The following is a 26,486-nucleotide window of genomic DNA, read 5'->3' as shown; positions in this document are numbered from 1 at the left end:
GAAAAGACCCATAAAGTGTAAATATAAATTAAGGTAATTGACAAACCGAGTGTAGGATACCTAAGGCACGAATGGTCCATGCAGAGGTAATGCATGCGATTGTAATGCATCGGAAATGTAAGTGCATATAAAGTTATATTATGCTTTATGAAATTGGTCATATATTTCGTATTTTACGATTACTTTCTCAGTTTGTTACAAGCACGCATGACACGCATAGATATTAACGGGCCTTTAGAACTTCTTTACACATACTCGCACTTTGTGCGTCATGCTGTAAAATCTACGTTTTAAATGTGCCAATAAAAAAACACATCATACTATACAATAATAGAACATATCCATGTAGTGTATACTATATTTTTTTTTTTATATAAAATTCTTTACGTACCTATTTATTCGACCGCTGAGAGCACTTTCCATAGAATTGTTACGCTCGTCACCCCAAATCAACGCCACATACAGATTGCCTTCTCTCAATAAGCGCTTATACTCCCGTGGCACTCGACGCCAGACGCCACACAACTGTAAACAAGGCAATTCATTGAGGACCTAAGAGAAGAGTGGTTGATTAAGCCAATTAAATAACAACAAACAATTTGTGATTCGATCGTACCTTATCGGTTTTTTCCTCATAAAGAGCGTGAATCCCAGGAGCTTTTTTTAAAGGATGTTCCAAGAGCATGCGTCCACCTCTATCTAGAAAAGCCAATGATCGCGGTTGTACTTCCATAGAAGGTCCGAGAATAACAGACCAAAATAGATGGCGACGTCGAAAAGTAAAGCGAGCGGTAGCAACGCCTGGCGCTACAGAGACTCCTGTCATATCGTCTCGTCGAATGCACAGTGGTGAACGACCGGTAAGTAAGGCGCCAAAGTCTGAAATATTTTTTTTAGATTATTATTATTTTTAATATAACTTTTCTTTAAAAAAAGAAAAAAAACCTACGTCTTGTACTTAGTTCCTCATCTTCATTAGCCGTTATGACAACCGTTGGACTATCATCTTGCACAATATCAGGAGCTGTAACATTAGAGAATATATTTTATTAAATATTACAAACTGCCAACTTTGTAATTTAAGGTAATTTTCAATGAGGAAACAATTTGATGAAACGTTTACAGTTATAACAAAACTTTCACTATGATATTAACAATCTCATAAAAATATGTCGTGCAAACAATTGATCGCAAATGGGGACCAACGAATAAGTGTCGATTCGCAAGACCTTACCAACCCATCCATTCGGGTTGATTGGATCAAATGTTATTCAATCGTAACAGAATCGGCGTCCAGACGGCGACGGTGGAATTTTCTTTTTTGATTATCATCATATTCTGTTCCAGTTGAAGCTAGAGAATGGCGTTTGATGTAAAACATCACAGCTTTGATGACGAATTTGATAAATGAGCCCACCGCAAATGTATGCATTAATTTCATTTTAATTAATATTTATTTGTTTTTGCGTTATCGTTCCCCGATATAGTAAGAAACTTTTTCTATTATAACGAAAGGTTTTCGGCGTCGTAAAGATGATTTCAAGAATCTACTCCGGTTCCGTAACGATTAAAACAAAATTTTCGCTTTAAAATTAAAAATCTAAATATTGATGTCAGATTAAAAGACAATTTATATTGTAAGAAGAAATGCTTAAAATGAAAAGAATTTTTTGTACAAAAACAAAACTTCTAATAAACTAGAAAGGTGTTAACTTTCTGAAGACCACATTTTTTATACCATTAGGTCAGCAAATACGCGTACGGCCCGCTTGATGGCAAGTTATTGCTTCAGCCTGTAATATCCCACTACTGGGCATAGGCCTCTTTCCCCATGTAGGAGAAGGATCAGAGCTTAATCCACCACGCAACTCCAATGCGGGTTGGCGGATATATTCCCTACTATGAGTAACGATCGCTATCAGCAAGGCAAGTTATTACCATAGACATATTACCATAGACCTATTTCGAGTGTTAAGGCTAAGCAAAATTGTCTCATTTGGGCTTGGTTGACAGGTTGTCGAGAAGCCTTTACATGCCGATGGTGTCACTATATGATGCACTATATGGTCAAGACGTAGCCATTTTTTATCGAAAATTTTGCTGGAAATGCTATCGAGAGATGTTAACAGCTCAATTTCTTCCTATTTTTTATGATATGGATATCACAAACATGTGGTTAAAACAAGCCACTGAAATGATGAATTTATTGCAAACCAAATTTACCGATCGCATAATTTCACGAAATTCAGGTGTTAATGATTAGCCAGCTCGATTGTGTGATTTAACACCGTTGGATTCTTTTTTATGGGTTCATATTAAAGACAGTCTATACGGAGCCATTGGAATCGATTGCAGCCTCAACGCTTAAATTTCGTGAAGTGGTTAACGAAATCGACCCACCATTTTGTCAAAAAATTATTAAAAACTATGGTAAAGAATCGACATACGTAGCCGTGGTCTTGGTAGATATTTATCAGATACCTATCATTTCTCTCTAATAATTGCCAAACCCTACTCTTTTTAATACCGTAAAAATTTTAATCATTATCATCTAAATTAATTGTTTAATTTTGATTTAATAAGCAAAGTACTTGTTGAAAACCCTAATATTATAAAGCTAAAGAATTTGTTCATTGTTTTTTTTTTTTTTTTTTTTGGTAACTAATCTTAGGAACGGAGGTGCGAAATCAATTTTGATTTGTGTTAGATAGTCCATTTACAGAGGAAGGCTATATAATATTTTAGTACATTTTTCCTCATATTTATGTAGGTAAAAACGTTGGATAGAGTTAGTCATAATATAAAATAAAGGTGCAACTGACTTTCCACTCTGTGAATTATACAAATAAATACTAGAATAATAGTCAGCAGTTACTTTTGTAACCAGCTAATTTTTTTCTAACTTTGTTTTACACGCGTAAGTTATGCAACACAAACAACATGCATGAAATTAAATAGGTTACTTCTAAGACTATAAATTATATGGTTAATAAATCGTCTTATCATATCTTTCTCATAATGTAGAATGCGTTGTACAAGCAATATCGGAGTAACCTTAGCAAACATTATGATGAGCTAGACCTGTTTACGCTCTGATATCCTCACAGGTAGATTATGATCTAGTTCAACTCGGCGCCAGTATTCATAATTCAATCTAAGAATTCATTTAATGCTCGAGACAGTCTTAAATTTATAGGCGGGTGGCGCCGACACTGTGACGTGTAAGTCAAGAGTACTTGCAAATGCAAGAAATAGCTGGAATCGACTGGCGTAGACGACCAATCGTTAGCATTAGAATCGATCACTCATAAGTCATTGGTTTACTATAAATTGATGAGATTGAAATGAATTTCGATATTCCTTAAAATTTGCCTAACAGAGAAAAATCAACGCTTTGCTGTTTTTTTACATAATATACAATTGTTTGCTGATGGCATTTATTTTAGTCCTTAATACAAAATCGTTTGAAAAATAGAAATAATGATGTTTGCTCGTAACTAGTCCTCCTTTTCATACTTATTAATATTCTTGGAAGTTTTTTGATAAGGGATAAATGCAAACGATACTAAGCACCTTTGACTGAAACAAGTTCCGCTCGGCGCCGAGAGCATTAAGCGTCTATGTTCGCAATGAATATTTATAAGCATTCACACACGCATTTAAGGGAGAAAATCTGCCAATATCTAGGTTCTTTGTCGAATTACTTCACTCATTAACGTCAGACTACAGTAAATTTAAGCTTTTGAAAGTACCTTAGAGTTAATACGTGACTTGACTCTAATCAGAGGCGAGTTAATTCCGAGTCCGACCGCGGCCTTATGTTTTTAGGCCTCTCCGACGCGGCGAGTTTTCCAATCGCGTGATGTAACCAGGCGCCGCTCTGACGACGACGTTCACGACCGATACCATGAATAGACTTGCGTACGCGACACTTAGGACTATCAAAAATTTATACCTAAAAGACTACAAAAACTGTAACATTCTCCGTCAACTTCTAGGAAAGTTCTTCCTATTTCAGCACAATCTCTAACTTATCAGTTTCACATTCCATTATACCGTGAAATTACGCTAGTCTCATGCTATAGGTACTACAAACTTTTTTAGATTCTGCGTGCTTTACGTATTGCACTTGAACCTTAACGAGTAACTGTTCAGTAAATCATAATACTGCACACGAACTACCAAAAAAACAAATGAACATTGTTTACTGAGACTGGTGCGGACTTCTTAAACATCCATAAACCAACCAGGCCAAACATAATAATCATAATTATGATAAAGTCATCTTATATTGAAATTTTAAATTTATTTTTGCTGTATATTAAACCTGTCATTCTAATACGTACAAAATTAAAATTTTTAATTGTTTTTTTTTAAATATAACCCTGTTAGGCACGAACAAACGAACCGCGAATTCTTAATAATGTAGATCCCACTGACATCTTTTGAGTACAACAGTGAACACTAAAAATTGCCTTGACGTATTCTAATTGCAGTCTCATAATGGATTTAACCACGGAAACAACGCTTAATAGTAAAAAATAAAAGACAAGAGCAAGGTCTTACGAAATTATACTAAATGAATTCGTAACTGCACCTTGACCTCGACACGGTCGCCGTGATGTAATATTTCAGTAACGATACTATTCTGAACAAATGACGATGCATCGTGACGTAACAGCGAGACTTACAACACGCCGCGATCTTCTCGTCTCGTGTCTTCTTGATTGGAAGCTTCGAGTATGCCAACTTTTTATCGCATTAATTTCAAAGATCATTTATCTTTATCACTAAAGTATATTTTTGTGCTATATGACTATTATATCTATACAAAGAGAAATAGATCGCTGAAATTATGTACGTGCATAACCTTTGAACTACTGCACCAAATTAAATCATACTTTTCTTTATTATTAAAACAACATTCGAAAAAAATACTAAAATAGATATAAAAAAACTAAATTTACTTGAAAATTTCGCGGTACGAAGTTTCGACGGGAGCAAAGTAAAAAAAGTTAACTACAATTTTGAGATTTTTTTTTATTGCAGTAACTAACTAAAAAGTTTATATTTTACAACATGGCAAAATAAAAAATACAAATATCGCCTCATTTCTTGTACTTTTGTCAAGTAAAAGAAGACAACTATTTTGTAAAATTACACGACGTACATGCGTTCAACTACCGCCTGGCCGCTTGTGTCATCAGTCAGATGTCATGTGCTTCGCCGGCCGGCAATAATGTTTGTTTGTTTTGGCTTTTTACGTATTAAGGTTTGTGTGAAAGTGTTATCATAATAATAAACCATTTAAATACATCACAATAGACATGGAAAGACGTTTTTGGAAATTCTTGGAATTGGAAAAGTCATACTTTTTACACTTACTGAAATATATGAAACATCTTTATTAAATCCACATTTATTAATTCCTATGTAGAAACGACCAAGTGATAGTTAACTCAGTTGTCATATTTTTAAGCACAATGTAGAGGCAGACAACTGCAATATCTCGTAAATTAAACATAATTAGAAAAAATGAAATATACAGTTGTTTGTCTTTCTAAAAAATATAGCAGTGATGAAAATTTCAACAAATTTGGTTTGAAATTGACAAAATTGGAGCACTCTTTCCTATTTTGCGCTCTCCTGAAAAGTTGCTGGTTTGTATATAACTCTTTTTACTTTGCACCCGTCGGTTTGCGGGGTCATTTAGTTTTATACATGGCTTTTACTTATTAACAATAAATTAAAAAGACAATTTCTAGTATTACTGTTTAATATGTGATTTATGATTACGATTTTTCATTATTTCATCCATTACTATCAAAAACTTAATAAATTTCTCTTTTTTATCTAACGTTACAGTTACAGATAAATTTATAAGCTCTTTTCCTCTAATATGTTTTGGAAAAATTCCTTCAAATTCTGAAAAAATACCTAATTTTCACTTATTGATTCCTTCAAAATTATAAACAAAAGGCTAATTTTTTCAGTCAATTCAGTCAACAATTTTGATAATGAAATTTTAAAATAAATGAAGTTAAACTTAAGCATCGCTTTTTATTCCAACGTTTTGTGCATGAAAGCTGTTTTAATATTATATACATTTATATATATATATATATATATATATATATATATATATATTTACCATGATTTACACGATTCACAATTCTATTAATATTGGCGTGTGGGAATGTGTGGCCTTATAAACATCACGTCACATTGTAAGTAATCTCAACAATATTTTTATTTACTTACATAATTAAAACAATCAATTAAACCCTATCGATACATTAAATACTCGACCTAATTATCTGCTAACCTACATGCGGTTCAAATAAACTCGAGATAACATTGATATTGTATTATTCTATTTACAGTTTCCTTATCTGGATTTAATATAATATCTTTTCATGAATATGTGGAAGATTTAATTTTACGTTTTTGTCATATAAGCAACGTATCATATAAATTGAACTATAACATGAGCTGCACCAAGTAAGTAATCGTGTATATAATCTGTGAAAATTTTAAAATACCATCACAAAATGTATACTAAAAACAATCACATATCGGGGGAGAATCATAAATCAGCAGCAGCCCCCCGCAGCACGTACATTTTACTTAAGAGTACTCAGATTAACTAGCAGCAATTATTATTATTTAAATGGCTCATTGTTATACCTACCCCGTTTAAAAATGTAGGTATTAATGTATGTATTTTTTAAATAGGTACACATGTGAATGTATGTAATTTTAAAATAGGTACATATTTTGACTTGGTAATTCCTTAAAAGTCAGAAACTACACTAAAAACAGAAACTACACTACCAAACGCATTATCTAATTTTTTACAGCTATTAATATGATATGCATATGACATTGCATATCCGTAACGTCTTTGCTTATTGTAATATTTACTAGAATGTCAAGTAGGTGTCACGTATGGATTTTTTGTTATTAATTATATCTTTTACAGAACATTACGATGATGCAAATCTAGGGTATTAAATCATCAGATTTATATTACCTACATACATCTACTCATATAATTATGTACATATGTTAATTACGTACATAAGTAAAAACGAGATTATGCTATTCTTAGTAAACATTAATTTTAAATAGAATTCAACATGTCATTCCGCACGCATGCCATTCATTGAATGAATACCCTTAACGATATCCCCGCATCTGATGTGAGAACAAAGTCGACTTGGCAGAGTCCGCGATAAGACAATGTGTCAGAAAATCGTCAACAGTGACGCCGAACAGCTATTCGATTGAGGTTGACAGTACGATACGGGCCGAGCCCTTATTTCGAATTCCCTCGACACTGACTGGCGTGTTCGCAATCGGCTCCGTACTAATTTATAGGTTATATTCGTAACGATTGTGGCAAAGAATGTTTATGGCACAAGGCGCGGTCTTATTGTTGTCGAGAGACATGCCGCAGTGTCCGTGCCCGCACACACGCCCGCATAACTGTTGCGCTATGAGAATGCAGTGAGCGTTGGCTCCGATTCAATGTCCATTTCCATAAAATATAATTTCATCTCAACATTCTCTTGATGTACCGAAGTTAATGTTTCCGCACGATCTATATTCAAGCTTACCACGAATTGCATGAGTTCATGTAATGTTACGCGAAAAATAGGTCGCATTTGAATAAGAAATAAAGTATTGCATCCGCCCGCTCGATTATATTTCGCTGTAACAAAGTTTATACGACTCGAGATTTGCAAATTTAACTGCAAACTAAAAATGGTCTGTATGTACTTCGGAGACATCGCCCAACCGAGAATCGGTGCCTCAACACCACGTTTCCCTTGTAAGGTCTCGCTGAACGAGGCATTGTACCGCCTGCGGAATTTCTTCGGCGGCCTATGCACCGCCGTTTATGGACGACCACTTAACCAAAAAAGTAGAACAACAATCCACGTCCGCGCTGTTTACAAGACGTGCAACACTCCGGCCGCATTGTCTTGCGGTGAAACGTTAGCGATTTGCATTTAGCGCCTACAAGGTCCGGACAACCCTGCACTGTTTTCTCAGCCCGAAGCTCATGAATTTCTTTTACAAGGACCTATCTCTTGAACACGTTTCGACATCAAATTTCAGTGTAGTAAATAAATGTTAAACTGTTTTTATTACTTTTAATAAAGTTCTTTAGGTTACATTCATTTTTCTTAAATGATCTAAATGTATTCGAATTTGACTTATAGGCAAAAAATTCTTCACTAATTCTGCATGACTTCTACAATATGTATAAACGAATCTTATATTCTTTTCATGTTAATAAATAAAACTTACGAGTAATTGGAAATTAAATTTTAGCATCAAATAAACCCAAAAGTCTAAAACATTTAAACTTTCGAGAAATAAGAAAGTCTAAAGTTTTAAATTCGTAAATAATTTGGCTGATATTTGAACTGTGCAATACAAATAAGAATCAATTGCCTCTCACATAATAATATATGTAATGGTGTGAACGAGGACTATTGGCGAGCGACATATCAAATTACGTACGTACAATATGCGTAGAAGGTTTGAAATTAAAATTTTTACCTGTGCAAAAATAGCACTTATTGTTAAAGTACATAGAATCTAATTTTATTTTTATACGCACTGCGCTTTATTCCGTTCATCGTTTAGTTAAAAGTGATCGAGAAGCGAGGACTGAGGACGCACCGCCAGATCAAAGGCGATCCGTTCTGAATACGAAAGTCCAATGAGTACATATAGAATTACCAATGCGTTTGTAAATTTGAATATGTTTATAATACAGCATCTTTTAACACTAAAACCACGGATTTAACTTATCATTATACTTAATATTTAGTACCGTTACTTTGTTAAAATTTATTCTATAGAAATGACGTCACAAAAATGTGATTTGTGAATATAATTTTAGCTGCAGAATTACAGCAATAACTAATATTGCTCGACTTGTCCCACCGACCCGAATTAATCGATTCGAATTGAAGCAAATGATACGTCGAGTTTAGTTCAATTTAGTGAGCAAATATTGGCGAATGAATGAATCATTTAGCGGTGATTAGGTTTTTAATGTTCAAGTTTTCATTATAAATTCAAAGCACATGTACTCGTAAATATTAAACAAGTGTCTTTTATTTTATTAGTAAAAATATTTAATTATATAATTGCTTCATTTTGGTTGTATATTTTTTACGAAGATTATTACTATATAAATATTTAAAGTCATTAGTTAATAAAGAAATTCAGTAGAGGAGGAGAGCGGGGCTGAAAGAGGTCCGGTGACGAAATAATATAATAATTATACTTAGTGAATGTGAACGCGTCTGGTAGTAAATATTTTAGGGATTGGAAAATGTGCAACGGCGAACATAAAATATGAATGATAAAAGATATTTGTGATTGTTTACCATTGTTGATATAGTTAGGTTAGCATCGTTAAGATAAAATACATAATAATATTATAATCTTTATATATTCTCTTCCCATACTTAGTACAGTACACTAGTCACAGGTCACTCACTAGTCACAGGACTGTCGATCTAGTGTCTTAGATAATAAATCGCCTGTAGAATAAGCACAATGCATAATGTTAACAAATCACATTGATAATCTAGTCTATGGATAATAAATTTAAAAAAAAAAACACAAAACTGCCAACACTTCAGTCTGTAATATCCCACTAATGGGCATAGGCCTCTCTCCCCATGTAGGAGAAGGATCAGAGCTTAATCCACCACGCTGGTCCTATGCAGGTTAAACGTGCCAAGATAAATGAAAACTTCTAAAGTCGTATGTAACACCGAGATATACGTTCAAAATCAATACATATAACAAAAATGTAACGGGTCGCTGTCGGTACATTTAAGACATGAGAAAAAATATTATTGGGACCTTTATCAACGCAAATAGCGTCCAAAACAATAATAGTCAGAATTTTTGTCTGTTTGTCTGTGCGTTTGTGCACGCTAATCTATGAAACGAAACGATTTACTAATAAATTTGGCAAGCTTAGCTTAACATTTAGTGTTTGTTTCATGTGAATAAAAAAGTTAGGCCAATTTAAAAAATCACGTGGAACTTGGAAAGTCACTATTCCACGCGAAGGAAATCGCCAGCACAGCTAGTTTTAAATATAAAGACATTTAAAAAAAAGAACAGAACTTGTAATTTTAACATTATTATATTTTTACCTAACACAACAGTTTCCAGCCTCGATCTCCCCAAAATAAAGTCCCTATTATGTCTAACATACCATTTTATCAAAGACAAGGTCAATATTTTAATATCGGCTTTTCTTAGAAAACAATATTAATTAATCTTAACTAGAAAAATTGCAGACGGATTTATTAAATATAAATAAATATATATATTATAAGTATACACAGAAATAATACATATATAAATATATAAATACAAATATTACACCCAGACTCAGGCGAGAATCGAACCCGCAACCCGCGGCACAGAAAGCAAGGCCACTACAAACTGCGCCAACGGGCTAGTAGTACCTAGTATATTGATGATTTTTCTGTATTCGTGTGATTAAAAATCATCAATATAAAAATGACATATAGGTATGGTCAGGTTCTTATATATTGTGTCTTAAACTTTAATATACTTTTTTCTAAAGCTTAAGCCTTGACTAATAATACGCTCTTGTGAAAGTACGTCAGGACCATAAGATTTAAGGTAAAAACTAGCAAGCAAATCTACAGAAGTACAGAATACAGACTTATTAAGATACTCAATCTGTAAGTTGTTTTTGCAAATGCATTCAATTATGTATACCAGTATTAACTCGCAGACCTTTACAAGTGTGAAATTCGAATAAAATTAATTTAAACGCATGCAATGCAAATGGGAGTCAGGCAAGTCGAATAATAAAAATAAAGCTCAATATAATCGCATTTAAATATTTTAAAAAGGTAAAGAATTTGTACATTGGAGATTTTGCGTCTACGGTACAATCTAGAACGGATGCTGTTAAATTGTTGCTGTGAAATTTATAAGTTACGAAGTTTTTTAACAGGTAGGCATGTAACATTGCTAATACCTTGTTAAGTGTAATATGTAATGCATAATAAACATTGAATAATGAGTATGTAAAATATGCTGAACTGGGAAAGCAAAACTAATTATAATTTCAAGATGACCGCAAGTAGGGGATTATGCTGCAATATAATATCCATAAAAGTAAGTACATTAATGTCAGTAATAGTATTGCAATGTATTAAAAATGTTCATACAATTATTATGTAAATTTTAATTGTTATAAATTATTCAGTATTGACTACCACACATTTATTTCAATCAAATATATGAACGCGTGATCATCACATATGGAAATATTATATAATAAATAACGTAAAATAACATCATTTCATCATCATCATCATCATTTCAGCCTATCACAGTCCACTGCCGAACATAGGCCTCCACAAGTTCACGTCAAAAATGGTGTGAACTCATGTGTTTTGCCCATATACACCACGCTGGGCAGGCGGGTTGGTGACCGCAGGGCTGGCTTAGTCGCGCAGAAGACGCTGCTGCGCGTCTTCGGCCTGTGTATTTCAAACCCAGCAGAGTTAGATGGTTATCCCGCCATCGGTCGGCGTTTTAAGTTCCAAGGAGGTAGTGGAACTGTGTTATCCCTTAGTCGCCTCTTACGACACCCACGGGACGAGAGAGGGTGGCTACATTCTTTATTACCGTAGCCACACAGCTTTTAATAGTTATATTAGTATATTTACAACCATATTATCGTGAAAACAGAAATAGGTTATAAATAAAATGCTCTAACATTGACAACTTTTCATCGATTCAATATTAATCGGATATCGGTAAAATAAAATTATCGTTTCATGTGTATACAAAATTTTTGTTGTACAAAAAAACTATTCTCGTGTAGTGCTGCATATAGGCACATAAACACGGCGCTTTGTGGCTTCGATTCCCGCTCGGGTTGATATTTGTATTTGTACAAATATTTATTTCCGTTTTGGATGTCATCCCTAAGGACGTCCCCACCGTGCCTGAGCACGTTAAATGTCGGTCCCGGTTATAATAATAAATACCTGATAAAAATCGTTACTTATAATAAGGAAAGAACATATCCACCAATTCGCAGTGGAGCAGTGATGTGGATGAAGCCCTAAACCTTCTCCTACGTGGAGAAAGAAACCTATGCCCAGCAGTGGTATATTACAGGCTATATCTTGATCATGAATCGTGCTGTATATAAAAGATTGAAATTATACACTAAGTAGTATATCCAATTTAAAGTGTAACCCATTTATATCAATCATCATATTAGTTCCTGGCATTTGTATGGATTTTATAGTCGCTTATTAATAAAATATTTCAACTTTGTTAAGAGCAAGGTTTATAGCGCTATCGCAAATCTTTCGTAATCGTGACATGTCAATTGGACACGTTACTTGCGTTATTGACATTTGATTATTACTGTTATAATATAAGAGTATTATTCATTATTATGCTAAATTAATGAGATTTTTTTTTTTTTTGCTTTAGACAACACAGGGAAAACAATTGAAAAGCAGTAGAGACCCGATAATCTAAATGAAAAGATCAGGCAAGCTTAAACACACCACCGAGATAAAACAATGATCACAAAGCAAGCTCTATTAACGCTATTGTTTTGCGGTAAATTTTAATCGGACTTATTTTATAAGAACAATATATTCTGTTGTACTTTTAATTGAACTTACATTTAATGAATGGCTTACTAGATGATAAAATTATTGCAGAAAATACTAGAATTGTTGCGATTTCAACTTCAAATCGACGTAATTTATGTTACTAGTTACAAAGTATGCACTTTATTTTATAACTATATGTAGGTGCCTATTATCAATTAACGGTGCACGACAAAACAATTTCGCTTCACAATAATTTTAAGTTAAGAAATCTACGGTCACGACGTGTCATTACTGATAGTGTTGTTTCCACTACCGACGCTTACGAGAATACTATAAGTGCAGTTCGTTCTGGAATACTTAATTAAGTTACTTAAGCCGCTACTTCGCAGAAATCCATCACGGCTAATCTCATGAACAGGATGAAATAACTTTAGGATATTCACGACGTAAACAAATTATTTTACTACTCTTTACTGTGTTATTATAGTGTCTACACGCAACTTTTCCTCGAATTCGTTGATACCATGCAGCTAAATAAATTATACATGAGAAAGTTTTAAAACATACGCACAGTGTGTGCAGTAAGGAAATAAATTTAACCATTGCAGAAAATAAATGTATAAATTGTACTCGGAATAATTTCTTGCTACAACAACATTCCCATCAATATGCATCTCATTCAACCATCTGAACTCAACCTTGATCTTGGCATCAACAAAATATCAATCACATTACAATAATAGAGATCAAACATTCGTTGATGTACTATGAATGGTGCTCTTTATAAACAGACAGAGACTGGCGCCCAAGCATCGGCGTCAGTCTGACCATGAACGTAAGACATTAAAGGTTGTACAATTGTACATCCCTGTTCATGACCTCTACTATAATTATGTTTTCCTGGTACTGCTATAAGAACCTGGAATGTAGAGGTAGGGAGAGGCATGTTTTATTTATTTTTTAATCTTATTTATACTATATTATTTAATAAAATATTTTCGAAAGTAAGTGATGTCCATGAGTTATAAGAATTAGGTACACATAAAGTTTTTTTTTTCGAATCATGGATGATGGCAATTGTGTAAAACTAAGCCTGTTAACAAAATATCATAATTTTAAGGTAATTAATTTAGCCAATATAATTAATCACAATGCAGGAGCAGTTGCAAAATTTATTTACGAGCAAGTAAAAATTTACTTAGTGGCTATACAAATATGTATAAAAAGTTCTGTTTGATTAATATCTGTCAACATGATAATTATCATGCCAAGTAAATATTAATGTTCCTCAGTAAACATACTACTCGAAAGGAAATAAGAGCAATCACATATTTTTTTCTGGAAATCCTTCGATATTTGTGTCTTAAAGGTAATTAAATTAATTAAAATGACTTGTTTGTATAACATAGGTTATAGGTATAGGTAGAATTATTCCTACTAACATTTTACATTAATTAAGTTGTGTATTAATACAATTAGTGTAAAATATGGACTTACCTGCAATAAAGATTATTATTATTGTTAATCAATTTTAGTATTTTTTTTTTTTAAGTTTCCAGTGTGTAAGGAAAAATTCCTTTACCATTCCGGTGCTAAGATTTTCTACAAAATTTTATTTATAATCTGCGTTATTATCCTTGTAGTTTTTCCTACTTTACTTTGGAGATCACGCACAGTCGTTGGATACGACTATTATCATAAAAGCCTCATGAGGATCGTAAATATTTAAAGTTTTAAACATCTTAACGAGTAAAGCTTGAAATATTCTTCTATATAAACGAAAGCTGATAAGAAAGACAACATTGGTACAACAGTGGTACATACAGAGGAACTGAAATCTATGTTTATTTACAGAAGGCAATATAGCAGCATTTTAACACAATCTTTAAATAAGTATTGTAAGCGCATAGCTATATGTAAACAAATGTTTACGCCGCTTTTATAACGAGTAATAAAGTCGTACGTAAATTACGCTATTTAGCTTTTCTGTACCTCATACAAAAATGCACATATACTGGACAAGTTAATTTTTAAATTACATTTGAAATATTTTAAATCCTTATTCTATAAATTGAAAATTTTTAATATTACATAATTATACATTTTATAAAATTTAATATAAAACTATTGGAAAGAGGCATTTACTTGATGGTTATAATTCCGAAGATATAGTTGTGTAATTACATTTATGCTGTATTTATTACTTCTCGTTAAACAGTAAACATTTTCCTTGATTAAAATTTATTATCCACGTAAATATTCATTTATAAGGTCATGACATATTACTTTAATATCGACGTGCATTACATTAACGTACTGTAAAAAAACGTAATTCTTCATATTACAGAAACTGCACAAAAATGAAAAGACAATGAAGTATATTTACATTTTTTGTGTATATTATATGCTTTTGTTTCAAATAAATAAAATAAATACAACGATTTCGTAAGAAACAAAATAAATATAAAATTAGCCAGATAGTATTATTTACTACGGAAAAACGCGTTGTCCTAATAAAAACTGCCATATTAAGTTTATATCATTTCATTTTTTTTTTATATACTTTTCTAATAAACTTTGTAGACACTTTTTAGTTGAGTGTTCTAAGCATGAACCGGCTAGGGAAGCATTAATTACAGTTTTTAGTTTAAATGTGAGCGTATTTCACAATGTATTGACACAACCAAACTCAGAAGAAGCTTATAATTTGTTTAGATTACTTTATAATAATTTATATATGTATATTTTTATAATATTGTTCGTTATTTAGTTTTATGTAGTTGTCAATTGTTATATAAGGTATAATAAGAGTGACATACGCATTTCAGTGTAAATTCCCTTACAAAAATAAAGAAATAAAAAATATCATTGTAGACCTATGATTTTTTTTTATTTCATACTTTATTCACATTTTAACAAATAGGACGAACTTCTTGTATAATTATTTGTAAGAATCATATTATATAATGTATAGACTTCGCAATCTCAAGGCGCTTATAAACGCATAGGTCATCTGTAAAAGCAATACTCAATTGATTAGGTTATTAATTGTATACACAAGTTACTCCATTGCAATTGAATTTATAGTTTCAATTACACGATTCGATTTCTCTTAATGAGTTTGTATTTTATTTAATAATTTATTTAAATGGCATGATGATGATAAAGTTATATGTTACTATAGACTCCAAAATAATGTAAAAAGTAAATTAAATTTCCGCGTTCGGATAGATTATACTGAGTCGTAATAATTTGTTCCACTGTTTAATTTATTAAGTGTGAAAACTTGAAACGTTAAACTACAAAGGCTATTAAATATCGTTAACATTAAAACTCCAATATCTTCCAATAAACGAATCGTGTAAAAACAAATTTAACGATTATATATTTTGACATTTGCATCATTCAAATGTAGATGAATTTTTAAGGCTATCTTATAAAAATCGAATTTATAATTAAGTTACTTCCTCTTAAAAATATTTGGTTTTTTTCTGCGATTTTTTGTATTGATCACGATAAAAACTGTGCTAGTTTTATTTTTTAAGTTTTTTCGACATACATACGTTTTAGAACTACTCTATATATATAATACTCTAATATATAATACTTAAGTTATAACAGCAACACTAAACACATTCATATGTGTTAAAGTCAATTGTATAAGATTATAAAAAAAGTTACCATTAAAAAATTAAATATTCACATATCATTAAAAATATTGTATTTTCTAACATCATATCAGAGAATTCGAAAATGCTCATGTAATATTTAAATTAATCTTATATATAGCCACTCCCTCTCTTCCCGTGGGTGTCGTAAAAGGCGACTAAGGGATAACATAGTTCCACTACCACCTTGGAACTTAGAGAGCCGACCGATGGCGGGACAACCATCCAACTGGCTTTGAAATCCACAGATCGAAGACGGGCAGCAGCGTCTTCGGTGCGACGAGGCCAGCCCTGCGATCACCAATCCGCCTGCCCAGCGTGGTGACTATGGGCAGAACAAATGAGTTCACGCCATTTTGGGCTCGAAGTTGTGGAGGCCTATGTCCAGTAGTGGACTGAGATAGGCTGATGTGATGATTTAAATTAATCTTAAGTGGTAAAAAACTTAATGTAATGAAAATTTGGGGAAAAAATTACTAATAAAATTAGTCAACAGTTAATATTGGCATTAAATGCGTGTTACGGGACCATTTTTTAATTTTTTATTAATTTTTTACTGTACGACACAGACTAAAACCAAAGCACATAAATTTAAATATTAAATTTCGTACACCTATCAGTCCTATCGCTTTCTAGCGATCTTTCCCTGATAGGCATTGAGAATTTGCATCAAAAGAGATACTTAATAAAAAATTGCATAGATAAGACAAATTAATCTACAAAATATATAAAATATTAACTAGCACATTACGTACCTACATGAAACTATTCACACACACAGATATTAAAAAAAAAAAATCTTCAATCTCAGGTATTTGAGATAATTATTTGTAGATAATAAACAGCGTAACTGGTGTTTTGCTAAAATAATTCGTAAAATATAACGAAAACTAATTTGTCGAATAATTGCATTTAATAATAATAATAATAATACAAAGTTCTGACAGACCCAGATGTAGACCAGCCCAGCTCTATATCCTGGTTACAACACGGGAACCTCTTCGGAGAAACCGAAGGTTTTGTCTGTGCAATTATGGACGAAGTTATTAAGACGAATAACTACCGGAAACATATCATGAAAGATGGAACTCCAGACATATGCCGAGCTTGCCATAAGCCTGGAGAATCCATTAGACATATTGTTTCTGGTTGTAGTCATCTTGCTAACGGTGAGTACTTGCACAGACATAACCAAGTAGCCAGGATTATACACCAACAACTTGCTATTCGATACGGCCTCGTTGAAAATGAGTTGCCTTATTATAGGTACCTATAACCCAACGCCATTTCTTGAGAATGGTCGTGCATTGCTCTACTGGGATCGATCTATTGTCACTGACAGGTTTATTGCAGCCAATAAACCTGATATAGTGCTAGTAGACCGATCAGCGCGCCGAGCAATTATTGTTGACATTACAGTTCCACATGACGATAATCTCGTAAAGGCCGAAAAAGAAAAATTAAGTAAATATTTAGACCTTGCCCACGAGATTACCGGCATGTGGAATGTAGACTCAACAATAATTGTTCCTATTGTTGTATCGGTTAATGGTTTATTAGCGAAGAGTTTCGACCAACACCTTAAGAAACTCTCACTTGACTGTTGGATCAAGGGTCGGATTCAAAAGGCAGTGTTGCTTGAAACGGCCCGCATTGTGAGGAGGTTCCTCAGCCTGGAACCTTAACTACCGGTGGCCTGGGCCTCAACCTGCCACCGGAGGACTTACTATTTTTATATTTTTAAATATTTTTATTTGTCTTTTTTATAAATATATTTAAAAATGTAATCATAAGGAAAATATATTGAATAAAAGAAATAATAATAAATAATATAATAAACATACGAGTAACATCTACTATGCAATATTTTTATTGTACTAAGGTATGTGCACGGATTTTAGAATATTATTATTAAAGGCGAAGAAACACGTGACTAGAATCTAATTTATGCGAACTTTTGGTATCAAAACTTTTAGTTTAGAGAACAACCTGCTATTTATGTAAATGCAGATGATAATCGCCGAATTGTACGCATGCGTAGCGCAGTATTGTACAAATGCAGTGCACTATATTGGATACTTCTTTTATTTGTTCGTGGTAAAGACAAAGTTTTTATAAAACTTATTAAATAACAAAAAAGTAAGTCCGTAAGTCTGGTAAGAAGTAGACTGGTAAGATATACTGGTAGATTTTTGGAACGCGGAAACGGAAAACAATAGTATTATTAATTAATTTAGCAACTATAATTATATCATAAGACACTGTTATTTTAACTTAGAATTTTTTTACTATTTATTTTGATATAAAATAACAAAATAATATTTCTAATTTGTTTAAGAATCAATGCCTTGTATTAACCATATAAAAAATTTCAACAAACAACAAACTATTTTCATAACCAGTGTCAGTCATAAATTATTATATCTTAGATAAATCTTTCCACGATTCCAGGCTATCGAGTGCAGGCGCGGTACATTCGTTACAATATTTACAAATTCCTTTCAACGCCTTTTCGTACTAACGCGTAGTTCGATAAACACATATGCTATCTATCTAATAAAAATTTGTGAGCATTTAAGAGTGTTTAGAATTACAGAATTAATCGTAGATTTTTAAACCAATAGTCTTCACATCTTTATCTTATAATTATGTAATTATTAAGTGAAAGATATACATTATATGTCAGTTAAATAATTATCATTGTTAATTGACATAAGCATTTTTTTTAATAATCATTGTTGAAATTTTATTATTTTTAATATACAAGATAAATATGAAAATTATTACTTAATCTAACACTACAGTAATAACTTGCAAATGTATTTATTACTTATCATTAACTTCTTTTTTAAAGTTACTTTTATTATAACTGTTCACCCACTTAAATCTTCACTTTATAAAATATATGACAAAGTTTTTAAGGTAACGTATTGAACTCTAAACTGAAATAATAGGTATAGATATATAGATATATATATATATATATATATATATATATATATATATATATATACTACCTAACACTACGGCTCAATTTAATGTAGTACGAATGAATCACCAATTTCAAACGCCACACGACGCACTTAGGATCGAAAGCGGTAAATAATTCCTATTTAATTCTATTGATACACTTCCGTTCATAGGACTAAAGAACGTCATATTTGAGAATTTTCATGAAAACGACGTATTCGAGGCACGTAACAAAACGCTCATGAATTATTACAGATTTTAAAGGACTGTTTGTGGTCGCCATGCTCTATTCACATTCAAGTGGCGGCTAAAGATGCAGAAAACAGCAAGCGAGCGTTGATCATAAAATTATGTATGAACAAGTAAGTGTCGGCGCCACATTTCTGTGAACAATAGAATGGTATGTAAATGACGCCAAACGCGCGATCATAACTTGGGTACATATAATTATACGCACATAGATTTATTATTTTTACGCGACATATCGTACGCTGGTTCATCCTTCAGAACTTTAAATATGAGTGTGTGTGTATCGTTTTTAATATTTAACTAAGACTAACAATTTAGATACTGAGTTAAAGAGCGTTTCATTAGTAACCAAGAAATTATAATATTGAGCTTGATAAATTTAAGAATAATCTAGGTATAATCAATCATATTAAAATTGATTAATACCACCTTGCGAATATCGTTAGTTTACAAATGAGACTTTCATTACAACTACGAAGTAGGCAACGGAAATATTGTATTAGGATGTCATAATTAGATTTCGGATAACGTTAATGTATATCGTTTTTAACCGACTTCTCGATTTTATCATCTCGTATTCATTTATTTTGCCTAGATTTTACGTGCAAGGATATGTTTAGTGGTACAATTACGTGCCACGAGACTAAATAATATCTTTCAAACTAGGGTCAGACGTCAGTAAGAATCTCGAACTCCGACGATAACCTAGGTGCGACAAAGACGTCAGTAAACTACAGTATGTTAAAACAGTTTGTGCACTTTCAATTTATTACTAATATTTTCTTTAATATTTAGTAAACTTCCATAGATATTAACTATGATTCAAGGATGCCAGAATCACATTTCCATTTCACAATTTCGAGACTAATTGACGTGACTACTTACATATGTAGGTAGCATTGCTTTAGTGAATATTATCGTTATATCCTCATAACAATTTACTAAAGGTGGTATCGGTGGCTGTACACATTCTCACCAAATTTGCTTAGAGCCGCAGTGCGCCGGCGCCAGTCTACTTTCCAAATAGCCTTCGCGTCTCGCCTGTGACCTTTTAAGCACGCACACTTGCCTTATGGGTTATGGGCCAAAACCACTCATAGTCTTATAGATACTGACGCTACAATTTTAATTAATCAAATTATATTATTACCTACATCAATTCGTTTTCTTATCTGGTTACCAAAATCTAGGTAATTACGTGTAATGAGCCGTCTATTTTTATAGCTTCAATGCCGAACGTAGTCACTCAAACAGTGTACTTATTTGAGTTTATTTTACCTTACACGCGAATAAAGCATAATGTTTTACATTTTTTTATTTTAACAATATTGGTATAAATAAACCAGACGCTATTGTCACGCATTTTGCAAAGTAATCATCGGGATCTTTAAATTGGTAAAATGTGCCACTTAAATTCGTTCCGACAATTTGTTTCAATAAAAGTTTCGATAAAATTTTTAAATGGACACGAATTGGCGCTACTTCAAAATACAAACCCGACACAACACGATGAAGGCCTTCTACATGCTTATGTGTTTGCAATAAAACATTATACATAGTTGTGACTAAATATAACAGTTATATTAAGAGCAAGACAGTAACACTATATCAAAAATACTATAGCGTGCAAAAGATAACGATAATGGTTCGTCGACATGAATAAGTATGCAGTAGTCATACTACAAATACGCGTAGCAGGATCGCGCTAGAAATATAATCAAAATTCTTTACTAGTGCCATTGAAAGTTATATGACGCTATTCAGCACTTCTGCGACATTTAATAAATTTATAGTGGAATTTATGTTGAGATTGATTCAAACGAAAATAAAATAAATTTGTTTATGTTCTTTCTTACTAAAACAAAACTAATGTAATGTAATTTATCTGTATTTACAATATTTAAAATATTAATAATAACTAACAATTTAATGCAAACATAAACTAAATAGTATTAACGCCATGACAAGACTTGCAACACTAAAACTGAAGAAATATTAACAGAAAAGAACTTGAGGGTGGAAAATAAATAATACATAATTATTATTTATTTTCCATCCTCTATGTGCACTGTGGCGCGCGTCATACGTAAGTTTGTAAGCGTCAAATTAAGACAATGCAAAAAAAAACACAATTAAAAACAAAAAAACACAAATTAAACGTGATTTGCCTAAGTGATATTTGAATATTTTTATTTGAATATAAAACTATCTGATATTATGTACTAAGGGAACTAGAATTAATTATATAAACATTTTGACGAACTAATAAAATATTTCACATGCTATTAGTCTAGTAATTTTAATAGTAAATTTCAAGTACGTTTTTTACCACATGAAAAAACACTATCGATAAATTAAAACGCAAGCGTGCGTAATTTCAACTGCAGAGATAGCCACCCGCAGGCCGCAGTCACAAGCTAATATTATATAAAATAAGACCAATCGTGTTAAAATGTACGCATTAGCGCACTGGCGCCGTCTATCGGCGACATTTTCATTCCACTTGTCGTCGGCTGACTCTACCACGTTGTATAATAATTATATCAATAACTTAATCATTTTATTATTAAATATTAATCGTGACCGCTATTTCCAACGTAATAAATATTCAAACCGAATATTATAGATCAATATCGATCCCTCGAAACATGCTGGGGACACTTAAACGCAAATTTTAATATAAATTGATTTTATTATTTTATTACGTTTTTTTGTGAGCTTTATCTTGAAATTAAAATAAGTTTTAATATAGTATATATAAGTGAAAAAACACGACTTCAATTTCATCGACCAAGTAATACAACATAAGTAGACAAAAAAATAGTCAAGTACATACGCATTATTAGAGATAAGCCAAAAATACTAGTCAGATCTCGGTTAAATTTAAATAGAACTACATGACAAGCACCACCTTTCAAATAAAAAAAGAATCATCGAAATCGATCCATCCAGTAAAAAGTTATAAAGTATTACTACATAGATCGACGAAAAAATAGTCAAGTAAATACGCCTTATTAGCGATAATTCAAAAAGAACTTGTCAGATCTCAATTTAATTTAAATTGTACCACACGACACGCCTCGCCGTTTTTTTTTTTTTTTTCGAACAGACGATTAACTAATACCTGTCTAAAAGTATATATAGAAAAAATAAAAGGAATAAGCGCCTATTGGATTTGAAGTGAAGTAACAAAGCCTGTGCCGCGCTAGCACGCGTACAACGAGATATCTCTTGACGAGAGAGAGATATAATGTCTACATCGAGTACTTTCTCGAGTACACTACGAAAGACAAAATTCTCTTCCGAAGACTTTACCTTGTCGAATATAGAAACTCGTGCTGCCCTTACAAAAAATATACAATATTTTTACAATGCAACACTGGTATCATTCTAAATTTACACTAAGTTTAATTTACATTGAGTATTGATTGACACTTGACAGTGACTTTAAATAATAATTTTGGTAATAATAACAATAACACTTCATTCACACTCAAGTTTTGCCTTTTGCAGTTTTGGTGTCTAAACGCTAGTTAATATTAGAAATGTAAGTAAATGAATTTAATTAATATTAAATATAAGAGTATTTATATTCTGAATATAATATGCTGAAGCATATATTGTACATGTCAATTCACTTTTCCAATAAGTAATGTACTTTAAACATACAAAATAATGTTGAGAAGTATACCGACTTACTTTCAAATGAACGGGCAGGCTGTTGTTGTTTAGCTGAGGCTCCAAATCAACGGCAACTTTTTTTATTATATAAAGAGCCATTGGTTTTAAGATCCGCCAAAGCGATTCTCCATCGCTTAAATAAAACGGATCACAAATGTCCCTTTTGCGTCTACGGTCGACTTTTCGCGCTTCCCACTCTTCGTATACCGAAATTATATAATTGCAATAGGAAAACGCCATGTTATACAAAAAATAGGCAACCGGTTCTATTTATAACTTTAAAATATTTATATTACTTTATCGTCGTCTTTCTAGTCGATAATATTAAAAACGAGAAGTTTTTCACGTCAAAATTCGATAAAATTATGATACCATGTTAGCTCCCGTAGAGATAAATACCACAAATAACTAAAATTTCATAATATCTCTTCTATTGACGAAACGAGAAGAGTATCACGTGCACGCGAGTAAGCTACTGTAGACATAGAGAGATAATACGAGAAAAGGGGTAGACAAAATTTTGTCGTGGCGCGCATGCTCGGCCTGCATAGGTAGTTTGTTCTCTTCGACGCGATCTATGTAAAAAGAGATACACTATCCGGCGCCGGCGCCAAGCGTCGCGACGTCGCCTTTGTTTGCACATCGCGTATGTTCTCTATTTACGTAAGTACGTTTTGTTTCAATAAACACGTCGCAAATTGCTTCAGACTGTTTTACACATTTCGCATTTTACATCTTAAAATATTTTACCCAGTAAAGAGACCGTCAGCCTCTTTGAAAACTTTAATATATTTGATTATATAAATTGTTTGTTATTTGGTCGCTGAAATAAATCAAGACTAATGAAAATTTGTGTCGAATAAATGCTTCGACTGGCTATATTTTTAATACGTATGATTTTAATATAGAAAATACATTTCTTAACTGACTACTGAAATGAGCATTCCGCTGCGTAGCTTAGAACAGTACAACAATACTTTAAAAGTATAACGACACATTCAAACGCCAATTTATATATATCATGGACTCGCTAAGATGTAGAGATTAATGTTTGAGGTAAATCAGAGTGGTTGTGGCGTCAACACGGGGCCGGGCGCTTAAAGCCGCGCGGCGCGGCCGAGTCACGGACTGTTTGCACCACAAACGACGGCGCTATTATTCAAAACAAGCTTTTAATCTAACCACAACCGACTAACGCCTCCGTATTAACAATCTGGAAAAAATCGCTGTATTTACCTTCTGCAATACCGCAATACAATGCGGATGTTATCGCTTCAATTGGAATAGGTAGCTGATCTAAATCGTTTTTTCTTTGAGATAAAAATTTTAATTTTATTTTGTTGATCGAATCATATTTGAAGCATCCGTGTCCGTTGAGAGTAGTAACCTCATTTATATAAGGTTTAAATATATAACTGACGCGTGAACGATCTCGCACGTCCGATTTAACCTACACAGTAACTGATCATTCAAATTAAGAAAAATCGTACTGCATTGCAAAAAAAAATGTTCTCGATTTCAACATCAAAGTTAATTTTCGCTGGGTAGTGAAAAAGATGCAAACAAAATTATAACATGGAATGCATTGCGGGCAGGGACACCAATCTCACGAAAATAAAACGTCGATTGTACGCGCCATCGGCGTGCACAAAACAAATTCCTCGGAGGTACACGAGGCACACTGAATTAGATACACTCGTGATCGACTGCTCGGTGGTCGGTGATACGATGCCCGATGAACCATGAACAGCTCTGTGAGTGCACACACGCACACTCAGCCGCCCCTCATTACTCCATCTTAAGCCATATCTATCACGATAACTTATGAATTTATCATTTATCGTATCTGCATTTAAACAGTTTAAACATTATTTTTATTTTTATACATTCTCTACTTTAGATTCATAAATGCATATAGAATTTTTTTATCTATAGGTATATTCCTTTTAAGAATGAATATACAGTAAGCATCTTTGTTTGAATCTTAATATACTTGAAAATTTGATGATGATAATAATCGCCGGTCGGCGCCAAAAATATTTGAAAAGAGAAAAACAGAGAAACTAAATCGCCTTACGAAGAAAACATGAGAATCTTCTACTTCGCATTTATTTGGAATATTTACGCTATCGAGCAGACAAACAGACGCGGCGAAGGACTTAATTTATGATACGTTGTGAATAATATACAGGCTAAAATGTTTACTATTAAAACGAAAATATAGGAATAAGGAAAACCAAAACATCCAGCTTAAGTGAAGTCGTACAATCGAAGGTATCTGTGCATTCCGAATTTTCAGTTATGTTAGAACTTGTATTGGAATTTGTTTATAATACGCAATCTATCATTTCTAACGTAAAAGAATGAAGTCAGGCGACGCGTTAGTGAATTACAACTGAGTACAAAATTATGACTTTTAAGGTCTCTACCAAGGGAACCGTACCTACTAAATTTCGTTGCAAAAGTTTTTAGTGTTCATCTAGCCAAAACTGCGGTTCAAACTTGCGGGTTCGATCCCCACACGTGACAAACATTTGTATTAGCCATACAGGTGTTTGTCGTGGTCTGGGTGTTTGTGCAATCTTGTGGGTCTCCCCACCGTGCCTCGGAGAGCACGTTAAGCCGTCGGTCCCGGTTGTTATCATGTACACCTGATAGCGATCGTAACTCATATTAGGGAATATATCCGCCAACCCGCAATGGGGCAGCGTGGTGGATTAAGCTCTGATCCTTCTCCTACGTGGAAAGAGGCCTATGCCCAGTAGTGGGATACTACAGGTTAAAGCGTAAGCGTACACATATAGATTATTTCATAACATGTATTTGAGAATTATACATTTAACTAGAAGTAATTTTGCTGAAAATCTTCATTCGTTTGTCATTACTAGATACTTCGTCTTTAGGTATGACTTTTAAATAGGTTTTATTAATTTAACACCTGGCAACGTTTCAATTAAAAATTACATTTTATAGTGATCTAATGGTCGCCGTCGTTCGTTGTTACATACGGAAAAAAGGCTATTTAAAAAGCTAAAATAAAATACGATACGGAGGCAAACAGGACGTTCGACCAACTGAACTCTTATAAAGGCAGTAGTGAATCAAATCTAATTTGTTTAATAGGCATGAGGCAGATAGACTTTAGTGTTGTTTCAAAAGACTCAAGCTCATAATGTTTTAATCTATATGACAAAAAAGTATTAAAAACATTGACATTCCTTTTAGTCTACATATGGAAAAAGGTCAGCGGACAAAC

General features: G+C 32.7%; 1 protein-coding gene across 1 annotated transcript in view; it reads right to left on the bottom strand.

Moving 5' to 3' along the window:
- Positions 1 to 26,486, bottom strand: part of LOC123656617 (dorsal-ventral patterning protein Sog) — a 94,129-nt gene that overhangs the window by 8,618 nt on the left and 59,025 nt on the right. The window contains exons 5-8 of the mRNA XM_045592284.1: positions 24,867 to 25,076; positions 950 to 1,024; positions 617 to 879; positions 392 to 552 (exon numbers count right to left, since the gene is read on the bottom strand). Of these exons, the coding sequence (XP_045448240.1) occupies positions 392 to 552; positions 617 to 879; positions 950 to 1,024; positions 24,867 to 25,076 (709 nt within the window). The remainder of the gene's footprint in view (positions 1 to 391; positions 553 to 616; positions 880 to 949; positions 1,025 to 24,866; positions 25,077 to 26,486) is intronic.

This window comes from Melitaea cinxia, chromosome 9, assembly GCF_905220565.1.
Source record: "Melitaea cinxia chromosome 9, ilMelCinx1.1, whole genome shotgun sequence".
In the NCBI taxonomy this organism is placed as follows: Eukaryota; Metazoa; Arthropoda; class Insecta; order Lepidoptera; family Nymphalidae; genus Melitaea; species Melitaea cinxia.
Note: the sequence above shows the minus strand (reverse complement) of the source record. Positions and strands in the feature narration are given on the sequence as shown.